This window comes from Atractosteus spatula, chromosome 5, assembly GCF_055471065.1.
Source record: "Atractosteus spatula isolate fAtrSpa1 chromosome 5, fAtrSpa1.hap1, whole genome shotgun sequence".
Classification (NCBI taxonomy): domain Eukaryota; kingdom Metazoa; phylum Chordata; class Actinopteri; order Semionotiformes; family Lepisosteidae; genus Atractosteus; species Atractosteus spatula.
This window is the reverse complement of record NC_142710.1, coordinates 32,422,434-32,435,306: the sequence shown is the minus strand read 5'-3', so window position 1 is coordinate 32,435,306 and position 12,873 is coordinate 32,422,434. Positions and strand designations below refer to the sequence as shown.

General features: G+C 35.6%; 1 protein-coding gene across 2 annotated transcripts in view; it reads left to right on the top strand.

The window, feature by feature from the left end:
* Positions 1–12,873, top strand: part of sorbs1 (sorbin and SH3 domain containing 1) — an 81,966-nt gene that overhangs the window by 23,124 nt on the left and 45,969 nt on the right. For both annotated transcript variants that reach the window (XM_088915452.1, XM_088915453.1), the window contains 6 exons: positions 86–233; positions 2,267–2,296; positions 6,001–6,179; positions 6,709–6,769; positions 9,999–10,073; positions 10,917–10,979. In XM_088915452.1, the coding sequence (XP_088771578.1) occupies positions 86–233; positions 2,267–2,296; positions 6,001–6,179; positions 6,709–6,769; positions 9,999–10,073; positions 10,917–10,979 (556 nt within the window). The remainder of the gene's footprint in view (positions 1–85; positions 234–2,266; positions 2,297–6,000; positions 6,180–6,708; positions 6,770–9,998; positions 10,074–10,916; positions 10,980–12,873) is intronic.

The window sequence follows — 12,873 nt, the reverse complement described above, 5'->3', positions numbered from 1 at the left end:
AGGGAAGGTTACCCAAGTTCTGTGGAGGCAGACAGGCATCCTTCATGTGACTCCCTGATATCTGACTTTGTATTCATCTCTTAAGGTGTCGCAGCCTGTGAGCACCGACGTCTCTCCGCCCGCTCCCCAGTCCGATCCACACAGCTTTTTTCCATCAGCAGGCAGGCCCTCCTCTGGCTATCCTTCCACTACAATTGTCAACCCAACAATAGTGCTTTTACAGCACAACCGAGGTAAGAAGTGCAACGGCTTAATTACAGTGCAAAGTTGTGCCTGAACAATGTAATTTCCAGTAACACTTGAAATAGAAATTAAAGGATTAGGTTTTTTCACTTGAATCAAAAGAACCTTGTAAAAAATGTATGGAAAGAGGGCAGAAAATTAACTGGCACTGCTCAGATTCTGTGTTCTCTTGCAGTAAATGCATAATGTTATGTTTTGCATAATATATTAAAATTCAGATCATTTTGTTTTTTGCCAGGTGTTTTATGCACCTTTCATGTGATTTACTGTACACTGTTGCTATTTTTTAACAGTTATATACACTATATTGTTGTTATGTACAAGAATTCCCTTCTATTCCTAAAAAACCTAAATGATACTCAAACTCTTTGGGTGAAAGTCATTACTTTTATAAACTAAGAGTGAGCATGATAAAGAAAATGCAGAAGATTTTTGAACAATACAACTGCCTCACTCCTTAATCTTAAAATGACAATTTTATACCCTAATGCTTTCAAGTTCCCTAATTTGTTCAACACCTTAAGATTACTAACCTAAAAACATGTTCTCACAGCGATGGTGCTGAAGCCTGATGTTTTCTGTCCTTGAGCATATGCACTCTGGGTGAAATGCATTTTTCCTTAAATAGTAATATTTGGTGTTCATGTTTGCTTCCTGGTTTGGTATATGTGTTTCGTTTTTTTTATTTAAAAGCTGTATTAAAAGGAGCTGTCACAAAACAGTATACATGTCCTCAGATACTGTAAGTATCAGAAAAAAATACATTAAGAATTTATCAATCAGGGCAAAAGGTCTGAGCAATTTAATTTAAAATACAGTGATGAGAATATACTGAATTTCCACCCTTTTCAATTGATTGATTAATGGCAGAATGTGAAAATGTGACAAATTAGCATTTCCTTTGAAATACAGTATGGCAATAAAATATACTTCTGTTGCTTAAAAAGGAATGGCTTTCACCCTTTTGAGGAGTAATGAGTAGGTGCCTTAGTATATTTAGGGCAGATCTAACACAAATCTGGAGACTGTACTGGACGATCCAGTATACATAATTGCACTGTAAATTACTATGTAAAGATTAATGTGTTTCCTTTGCAACCTCTAGACTGTTACAAAGCCAAATCTAGAAAATGTAGGTTATATGATCCAAATTTCTTATGCAATGCAGAGAAGTGCACTGGGACTGTTTTCTAGAAAAGGGAAAAATATCCTAACTCCAAAAGATCAGAACTGCAATCACTGCATGAAATTTAGCTTGGTCATCTTCCAGATCTTTCTGAATGTTTTCAAAGTTTGCTGTATGCTATTTTGAATAGCGACTTTTTGAAAAGAAAATTACTGAGGCAGTCAGAGGACAACTATTTCACATGTGACTTTTGCTGGACTGAAACCCACAGTAATGGTGTTGACAGAATATAACAGGTATCCAACACATCTTTTGTCTTTGCTGTTCTGAGCTAAACAGCTGAAAGCTAAAAATACATGGGTTCCATTGTCTATGTAAAGTGGAATGATGCAATACAAAAAGAATGTCAGTTTGTTTTTCTGTGTGTCGTTTCATGATTTCTGTTAGTATTTTCTCCTGTTTATTTTCATGCATGTAAACATAATGATTGATGGTCCTCCAGAATTACAATATTTTGAATTGGCCTATAATTTGTTTTCTTATTACGGTTTTCTTTTCTAAGCCTGTTAGTGTCCATGATGATGAATAGGTATTTTTTTTACCAGATTCCCATATAACCCATGGAGAACCAATCAGCTTGTGCTGCATTATATCTTGATATGAAATAAGTGTATCTTCAGTGCTGAAGTGCTTTCTTTATCATGCGTTTCATGCAACCATGAAATTTCTATTGTTTCTAAACCTCTATTTTATCAACATTTTCTAAGATGCATAAAGGAAAAAAAATATTTCAGCTCTGAAAATAGCACAGCAAAAGCACAGCAGAAAAATCAGTGTGCATCACCTTAATAAGTTTCATTTTGATGTTTCCATTTCACTTTTTCTCTCTCACCACAGAGCAACAAAAGCGCCTTAGTAGTTTGTCAGGTATGAAGTGAATGTCTGGTAAACAGGCATTGCTCTCTGCTGGAGATATGAGCTTTCTCTGTTAAACTGGCAGGGTCCGCAGCAAACACATACTTTTTTAGGAATCTTCAAGAGAAACTATAGTCCAAGGCAGCCTAAGATCAAATCTAATTGGGTACACCTTAGATTAGCATGGAACAGGCTGTCCAATCACTGTTCAGAATGGTAGTGTATGTTCAGAATAATGTTCAGTGCTTCATCTCAATGGCATACTCTAAATTTTTAGAGGTAGCATTTTCTGACAAATAGAGTAACGGTCCCTCCAAGTAGAGTATAATATTCTGCAAGGATTAGGGCATTTTAATTTCCAAGTCTTCTGTGGGCATTGTTGGATTGACAAAAATCGAAATCATTTGAGTAAAAGCTTGTTTCCCAAATAGTATTGACATTCCAGTCAAGTTTAATTTGAATCTTCCTGAGGTGATTCAGGATAACTCCTGATACATGATTTACTCAAACCTTTCACCACTAAAAAAATTGAGAGCTTACATTTTTTTATATTTGGTCAGAAATAATACTTTGTAAGACTTTTCTCTTTTATTGTTTTAAATGGACCACTTAATAGTCATTTGTATGTTAAATGACCTCTTTTTCCTTGTTTAATTGTATATTAAAATCCAGAACTTAAATTAGAATTAATTTAAATGGATTTAAAATGATTTTATACAAATGAAATTTGTTTATTTTAATTATGTTTCTATCAAACATTGTATGCTCTTAATAAGCTTAGTAATATTAAAGTCCACTTTTAAACACATATTTAAAACTGCTGAAAATATTTCTATTGGAGGGACCAATTTTAACTACAGTATATGCAATTACAGTTATTGCAAAACAAAAAATCATCCTTCCTGACTTGACAAAAGATTAGTACATTGAACTATGTGAGCCATGAATGTGTTGAATCGTACAGTCTGCCGAATCTTTCTGGACCACTTTCAAATGTAAGCTGGAGTGCTACACTTTACCTTCTGAACTTATTTTCTTAATGTGTGTTTGTCTATCTGACAAAATAGTGTGCTTAGAATATATGGATTGGTGTCCCATGATATTGCCCTCCACACTGTGCAGTATACAGTATATTGGGTCAAAGTGCAATTATACTTTGAGCACATAGTGCAGAAAAGTTACAAATTTGCTTTGTATTCTTTAAAACTTTTCTTTCAATGATTTGGAGCAAGCTATTGTGCCAAGCTCAACACCATAATAGTCCATTTAAGTGGACTGTTACGATGTTGGAACACCTCCTGAATGTATTTGAACAGTTAATCATTTTTAATGACCAACAAGAGACGATTTTCTGTTTAAAATGCCTTTGTCATTGACCACCCATGTGGTTTTGTTTAGTGTTCATTCAAAAACAGGGAAAGTTTATGTTAATTCTTTTTAGGAAGGAGTGAAATGAAAGTACCTCTACGTTCTGCTGAATAATTCTGAACTGGAGCCTCATAAACTCTTTCTTGGTTGTTGATTTTGCAAAAATTTTAATTTGGTAGTTCTTTTTTTAAAATACAAATTGGAGCGAAGTATTCCAAGTGCTAATAGGATTTTCGGTTTGGAAGCTGGAGCAGTCTGGCATACAGTAGATGATTAAAAAACAAAAGCACCATTATAAGGGAGAAAAGCACATTATACTTTTTTGCCTCCTTATTTGAGACTTAAGAAATTGCACGGTAGGAATGAAGAAGGGTTTTACAAAAAAACTTTCATTTTTGAAAGAAAATGTACTTTACGTCATTTTTAATTGAAGAATGTGTTTGCTATGGGCACTGCCAGTTCAGATATGGACACTTTTTTGCATGTCTCTTTGCATGAGCATCCCTTCAAGTCGTTTTTAGTTTCTTCAAGGTTTCCCTTTGTTTGTCCTCTGCTGTACCTTCACCACAGGCACGGTGCTTTCTTTTTTTGCATGCTTGTAAATGTTTAATGCCAAGTGATGCCTGCTTTTGGCTTTAGAATGTTACGTGGTTACAATAAAATACTGATGTGACAGAATGATCAGTTCAAACCTGCAAGAAATATAGGTAATATATACAGGCCTCCACAAAAAATAGTTTGTTTGCTTTTGTACTGAGATATTAAAGTTTTTTTTAAAAACATGCAAATGTTTCTTAAAATATATTTAATAGAGATGACCCTTTTTTATGGACAAAGCAGACAAACTTATCCACCAGCTTTACTTCAGATCACGTGCACATTCTATTTGAAGGTTTCACGGTATTATAGTTTTATTAAACCCTGCCTACCTGCTTTCTTTTATCTTTAATAGATTTGTTCTGTGTCATCAGTGATTTAATTAGTTTGCAATGATTGAAACAAATAATTCAAAGAAGAACTCTAGTTTCTTCTGCACAGCAAAATTGACAAAAAGTAATTTAACCTTTCATATTATCTATCTCTTTTGTTCAGATTGGATAAAAATGCCCATTACTCAAATACCTATGAGGAGTATGGGCTGCCTTATGTAACAAACATACAAGGAATTAGGGTAGGCAGGGTAACAGGATTTTATTTTACCCTTAAACATGCATATTAACATGCACCTCCAATTAATCACAAGATTCAACCACAGTAGGCCCTTCGACACTGCATTGCTTATAACCAAGAGATATCACTTCATAACTGTAAGAAACAGAACATGTATCTGACAATACATTATGGCTCTCAGTGTGAATTGCTTATTAAATGTTGCTGTAGTTTTTTTCTGTTGCTAAATTGTGGTTCTGGCAATGCTACAACTTGGACCAAATTGAACATCTCTGAAGTCCATATACAGCACATGTGTTTTTTCGTGTGTTTATGAAAGCTCAAGAAACGCGGGTCAAACCAATTTCTAATCAGTAATTGCAAATTTTAGCATATGTTGAATTAGACATAATGAACATGTTTGTCTTATGGAAGTGGTGTATGTTCATTAAGTCTTTTACAGACACATTTTAAACTGCAACATAATAGTCTATTACCAGTACATTAAATTAGTCTTGTGTTGTTTTTTCACCTTTAAACCTCAATGGAAAATTATTTATTTTCTGGGGCTTTCTTTTTATATGTTATTCTTGAGTTTGTCCTGGGATTACCACAGCTAAAACACTTAAATTAAGTTTTGTTAAATGAAGAATTGGAGATGCGTATAAACAAGAAAGCCTTTCAAGAAAATGCCATGTTTGTACACATCTCCAATTCATCATCACCTCTCCATATCAAGAAAATGTTTCACTAGATAAGTGTAATTTATTTGGATGACACCTTTGTCCAAAGAAACATATATTTGTATCCATTCAAATACCTTGGTATTTTGCCGAAACAATTCTTTTCAATGTAAAAAAACCAGCAGTGTCACACTCAATATATAAACCGTAATGCCCTCCAATCTTGAGTTTTGAGCCCAAACCACTTGTACTTACTGCTGTTGGATCAGTATTCCATGACTGGGAGCAGTGCCGATGGCCTTGGTCATCCAGATCTCAATTCCCAATGCTCTTTTGAGAACCAAAACCATCCTTCCTGGAGAACGCAGCACCACACAGTCTCCGGTTCTGGAAAGGAAAGACAATACAGTATTGAGATTCTGTTGCATCAGGATTCAGTGTATTTAAAACAAATATTTCCCAGCATGCTTCCATGCTTGCTTGCTTGGGCTGACGAGGATCTGGTTGGTTCCTCAGATCCTGTGCCAGAGAAGGCAACTAGTCCCAAGGAGGGGAGTACAGTTTTGCAGGAGAGGGAACTTGCTGAATACCCCCAAAGTGGAAATACAGAGATGGATGGCAGAAGGATGAAGCTTGTCAGGTCCCCACAAAATGTTGGAATTGGTCCTGTGGATGAAATTGGCATTCCTCTGCGGGTAAGAATCCATGGAGGGTTAAGGGAAGTTCTATACTCTCTTTTTTTCCTCATTATTTCATTCTTTAGAGTAGTATTACTTACAACACACGTTTTCTTGGTAGTCCTTCTCTATTCTAGAGTAAGTAAAATGATGGTTTTATTCAGCATTACTAGGGGAGAATATAGGTACAACACTGACTTTTTTTTCTTATTTTGTGTACTCCTACTGTGTGGGGAATATCACAGGAGGTTACATATCGTTCTCTTTATTTTGATTTCTTTTTGGATTTTTCAAGGCTCAAGTAGCATATGTGAAATTAGATCCATTTAAATGAATAATCCTTGCAGTTCTTGAAAGTTTTGTGATTGTCTAGAACAAACCAGCCAATCGATATTATTAGTGATTATAATCTTGGATCTTAAGTCTTTGTTGTCATAAAATACTAGTGTTTTTCTCATGTCAAAACCTAGAAAGGTAGTTTTGAAGTTTTTGTGTCTTAATTTTGAATTGTTTTTAAGAAACTTTTATCTTTTATTTGTTTACCCAGAATACTGAGAGGTCCAAGGATTGGTATAAAACAATGTTCAAACAGATCCACAAAGTCAAAGGTAATGTATACATGCAATAGTGGACATTGTATTAACAGTAAACTGTTTTGTTTGATAAATTCTATTGACCCTGTAATCAAATCAGATTCTTAAATTCCAATAAGACGTGACTAATTTAAGTATTTAAGTGTTTTGAAAATAATAGCCATTGATTTTAACCATGTCATGCTGATATTGAAGTGATTTTTTTTCAAAGTACTCTCTAGTTTTAAATATGCATATAAGGGGTTTTTCTGAAAAAAAAAATTAAGGGTATCAGAACATGTAATAAAGGTGTTCACTTAAGGTCATCTAAAGCAGTGGTTCTCAAAGTGTGATCCGCGGACCACCAGTGGTCTGGGAACGCACGCCAGGTGGTCCGCAGGCTGACCTAATTATCTTTCTTAAAACGAGTCTATGCTGCTTAAGTCAGAGGAAAGAACAAAGGGGCCGCTACGAAGGGGCTCCCCCTAGGAGCACTGTTAAGAACTGCAAGCTGTAAATAGTGGGAGGAGGGACTTGTGTGTTGGTTCTAGGTATTGGGGTTTCACCAGCCGTTAAGGGGACTGTGTGTGTCAGTCATGGGGCAAACACCAGCCTAGTTGTAGGCTTGGCTAACTTGAGGGTCTGCCGAAAGTGCAAGGTTTCCATTCATTCTCCTTGGCTGTACCCTTCTGTTGCCTTTGTGTTTTAATGAAGCTTAAGTTACGGCGGATCACCTCGCCTCTTCATTCTCCCCATCAGCGCCTATCGCTTTGGTGTTTTAGTTTTATGCACCACGAATGAAATGATGTCACACATTGAAAACGAGTCAGTTTGGCGGCGACGTCCTTGCCGACGTGCAGCAGTCTGTTGTCGTTAGTGAAGCACGAAAAACCCGCACCCGCCCGACCCGATTTAAAATGATAGTGACTGACTATAAAATGATAGTGAAGTACTGACCCGAAGCCGGTCTGAATCCGCTTCATTAGAAATTACACCGAACTATATTCGAACATTCATTTGATCAACATTTATTGAAAAAACATATTCAGATTCCTAATTTTAAACAGACTAACTAGCTCGCCAAATGTCTCCCACCTGGCTCTTTTGTCCCTCCTTCTTTTTTATTTTTATCTCTCTGTCCTGATCTGCTCTAACAAGGTTGCCATAATGTTTTTTTCTTTGTAATACACTGTTGTCTCTTAGGTTACGTTTTCTTCCACTTTGCCTTGTGATATAACCAATTGGGGCTTAAATATGGTAAAACATCAGTTTAAACCTTTAAATCACTTTAATTTAAGATACAATTGATCGGTTTTCTGCAATATGTTTGCTTTTGGTCATATTTCAACCCACACTCGCCCAGCCCGATCTAAAATATTTTTTTGAACCCGAGGCGTGTTGCCCATCACTAGTTTGTTACGGTTGCATGGTTACGCTGTTTACGTTTTGATGTTAGTGTGGTTCGACCGTTGCACTTATTATTGTTCATACCATTTTGTTCTTACTTTTGAATATCTGACTTTGAGTTTGAAAGTTCACAGTGTAATTTAAAGAAGCATTCGAAGCAGAAGGGTTAATATGGATCACTGGCTCAAATTGGACTCTGAAACACAAATATAACGACGATAGTGACAGTGCAAGTGCGAGTAAGACGCAGAATAGAAGTGAAAATGCGAGTGAGGTGATTTGTGAATCATACCAGCGGTGCTGTAATTCTAATTCCAACAGTTTGATAAATCTGATGTGCAAGGAAGCAGAAGGTGTGCTTGATGTGATGTCTTCATCTGCTTCCGGACATGAGACTAAAGTTGTCCAGCTTGGATCCAGATGTCACTTCTCTGATTGCTCAACAAAAGCAGCTCCATTCTTCACATTAACTTTTTAAGTAATAAAAAAACATGTGCAAAATATGCAGCCTTGTAAAAATATTAGTACTTTTCATAAAATTTAATTCAATATCAGTTATTTTTTAGTACATTAATAGGGGATGATTTTTACAGGGTAAGAAGTGGACGTAGTCATAGGTGGTCCACTGCATCAGTGACTTGGTTTAAGTGGTCCGCGGACCATAGAACTTTGAGAACCACTGATCAAAAGAATAACAGGTGTACCTTCACAGGTTTTTACTAATGTAGTTCCAAAAAATATTAAGGTAAAATCAATTGAAAATCCTGAACCAATGTAAGTGATTGAAATTTTTTCTCTTTTCCTACTGCTGTACATAGTTTCTGACAGGGTTGTGCTTTTGATCATTTAAAATTATTTCCATAAAATCAGCAACAGATTGTGCTCTGGAGCAAAATGATTTGAAATTAGCCTGAAAATATTTGCTTTGGCTAGGTATTATATAAGAATTGTTCACTAATTGTTCATTGCTTAACCCACGATTTGCAACACTGGCCATAAAAAAGCTACAGTGTTGCAGTTCTGATTTTTAACTCACTTAGGATGACAATGTCCACTGGTTTAAGTTGTCAACAGTATTGTGATCTTTGGCTGCTGTTTGAAGAGAACTATAATTCCCAGAGGACTGGGGATCTTGAGGGACAGGATTAAAGTTGTACTACCGGTAGCCCTGGTCAGACCCTGCTGAGATTTTAAGTAATCTCCAGTGAGGATTATTTGAAATGACTCTATATTAGGTCTACAGTACAGTATGAGATGAAACTTTTGTCATGCTTGTTAGGTTTGTTACTAGGCTTCATGGATATTACAGGCAAATTAAAAGTAGTCATAACAGTAGAAATTGATTTTCAGTACAATTGTTGTTTTGTTTTCAGTACTTGTTTGGTTAGAAATGAAACTTTGGCCAACAGCAATAAAATTGGAAAGTTATATAGAGTACAAATAGAGTACTTCTAATTCCTTTTGTTAAAAAATAAAGTATTTGTTATCTTGATAAAGTGAAGGATGGACAAAATACATGTGGACATTTTTGCGTATGTATACAATACTGTATGTACATTATGATGAACTAATAATGCCTTAGATGTGCAAAATAATATGTTTCAGGTGGGCTTTCACCACAGTTTTTCCACTTCTTGTCCATGCGTCCTTCTCCTTTTTGTCTTTCTGTTCTGTTCCTGGCCTTTCGTCTAGATGTTAACATTTTAGGCTATTGGGTCTGAAGCTGGCACTGTGGAGGAGACAGAAAGTCTACATTTTGTCATCTCCTACGTTGGGCTTTGACAGTTCTCTGTAATCATCACGCTCTTACCTGCTGTCTCTCTCTTTTCTCTTTCTTAAACCTGCTGTTTCTGCTCAGAATCTCCTGAAGAAAACCCTTACTATCCTACCTACAAATTCCCAGAGCCTACCGAAAAGCCGATCAAAGTAGAAGGTACCACTGACTGCTGTTATCTCAGCCAGCCAGTGTTGCGAGTGTTTACTTTTTCTTAACAGCTATCAACTCTAGTATTTAGTTACATTTATTTGAAAACTCTCTATGGTGCTCATATCTTTAAATGACAATTTTGCAAACAGTTTCTTCATGATTGATGGAAGGAATGACATATCATGGCTGTAACTGAAACTATGTCTTTCTCTTCTGGCAAATTTGGTGTTCTCCCATTCAAATGTATTGTTCATCTTATTTGCATTGAAGTAGTTTGGAAGTACCATACAGAGATAGTTTTGAAAACTATTAATATTTAAGAAACTACTAATATTTCTGTTACATTTTAAAAGGGAAAAGGCTTAATCTGTTTTCTTTTCTTTTGTTAGCACTGCAAACTTTGAAGTATGACTTGATCTAAACCTTCTATGTGCATATATTTAAGTTAAAATATGCAGAAGGCTTAGAAATGTCTTCTTAGAACCTATATACTTTAGAAAATATGTCTGTAAATAAAGTCAGGTTGCTGTTAACACCTGTGGCACACAAGGTGTTACTTTACAAGCTAAAGCACATGGAAATCTCAACATTGTTTAACGTTGTTCTAAGAACAGATAGACTTCATCCACGGTGATGTGCTAACTGGAGAGAAGAAATATAACTTAACATCTTAGTTGTTGAAGCGTTAGGTATGCCCAACTAACTTTATCATTCATTATCATTGTCTTTATATGTAAAAAGACAATACATAAGTGTGTTGTTTTTTGCTGTCAGTTTGTAACCCAATTACAAAGGAACAGTAAAGAACAATCTGGAACTTTTCAAATCCACTGCTTTTCTCTGCTACAGAGGAAAACCCTTATGCCCCTACCTACCAGTTTCCAGAGTCAACTCCTAGTTCAAAGTCAGAAGGTAAAACAGGGGGATATGCCACATTCATTTTCCTGGTTGTGGTGGAGTGCTGATCACATTGCTTAATGCTATCTCCTTCTGATGCTTTGCCCGTTGCCCTAATGATGTGACGTTTTACATTTTGGTGGGCTTTGCTGTGCTTTTTACCCTAACAACTGCAACTGATAACCCCCTGGATTGATGGTGTAGATTTGAACAGGTTCATTTGCTCTATTTTCATGTGCTTCGCCTTCAGCAACAAAATATATAAATGGTCTCTGAAGTTTTTCTCAGGCTTTTTGATTTCCTAAAACTGTACCTTTATAGCATTTAATATGACAAATAAAACTGACGTACACATAAAGGACATGTGCAGGACAAATGAGCTAAAGGAGAATTGCTAGAGATACCCGATGGGCGTGTGGTACTTAATACATTTTAGATCAAGTCTTGATTTAGTAGATCTATTAGTTAGTTAGTAGATTTAGTAGAACTGTTATGAATTGAGATTCAGAAAAATGTTATTAACATTACAGGTTTGCTAGAGATGAGTGATCAAAAATGTGTAGTCTTGACAATTAAAAACACACACTACTCCTTTGCCCTGTGTTACCTCACAAGTGGGAGCCCAGGCTGCTTAATTTTATATTTCATTGGCTTGTAAAAGATCCTCTTAGGACTATATTTCTGGAACAATTTATAAAACCTTTCTTAAATCAAGACAATTATTTCATTTCAATGGGCAAGCAAGGGAGACTGTACTCCATTAAATTTTACCACTTCCATTTCACTTTCCACTTAGACATGCAATGAAAGGTCAAATGAGAAAAAAATGCCAACTGTAAAGTAGCTGAGCCTACAAATAGGCAGAGGTGTGGTACGCATGTGCCTTTAATTTGTGAGACACAATCCTTCCTTCTTTACAGATTGCTTGCATTTTATGTTTGCTTGGTGCGTTATAATTCTCAAAAAACATGTTCTCTCAATGTTATGGAACACTGCAAATTTAGTTTGCACTGTCTTGTTTTGCCTTCACAAATGATTTCTTATGTGTTACATATCTACATTAAGTCTTCTATTTCCCACAGAGAATAAACTTATATTGCAAAAGACAGATGTCAAAACCTGCCTTTTGACTTATTTCAGTGTACACAATTGTGAAAAAGTCTTTTCCTAACATCTGCATTACTTCCATCCAGATGTCACCTGTTTTACTTATAGCACATCCTGTCATTCACATCTGCAAACCAGCCCTTTCCATCTGTTATCCCTTGTAAAACGTCACCATTACAGTAGTTAAGCCCCTCTGTAAATGATGTAAGATACAGTATTAGACCTGCAAGCATACAGTATAATGAGAGGCATTAAAATTGCAACTAATGAGCATTGGAACCAATACCATTTGTTGTGTTTGTACTGTCTCATAGATGAAAAACATAGCAAAATAAAGGTACATCTGAGAAGACTAACAACCTAATTGTTTTTATTAAACTTTAATTATATCAAGTGTTGTTGTATTGGTCATTTGCAATTGTCTTTCTTATACTAATATACTGTACAGTATGATACTGTAAGGATACCTTACTATTGCATGGCACAGTTACTGTACATTGCAAGTATACATTTTTGTACTTTCTCCTTTATTGCATATCTTCAGCGTATCCCGAATTTTTAGGTTTATCACTGCCATACCTCTTCTTTGGTATTATTTACATTTTGCTTAAACCATATGAGAGGTCATACCTTCTTTGGCTGAATTGTGAAAAGTGTGTTATTTACAGTACTGTATACAGTATACTGAACAGAGAGCCAAATAGTGCTACACACAAGACATATTTCAATTGAATTTAAAATAGTTTTGAATGGCACCAAGGTAATTTAAACTTGTTAACACATGTATTAAAATGTTACATTT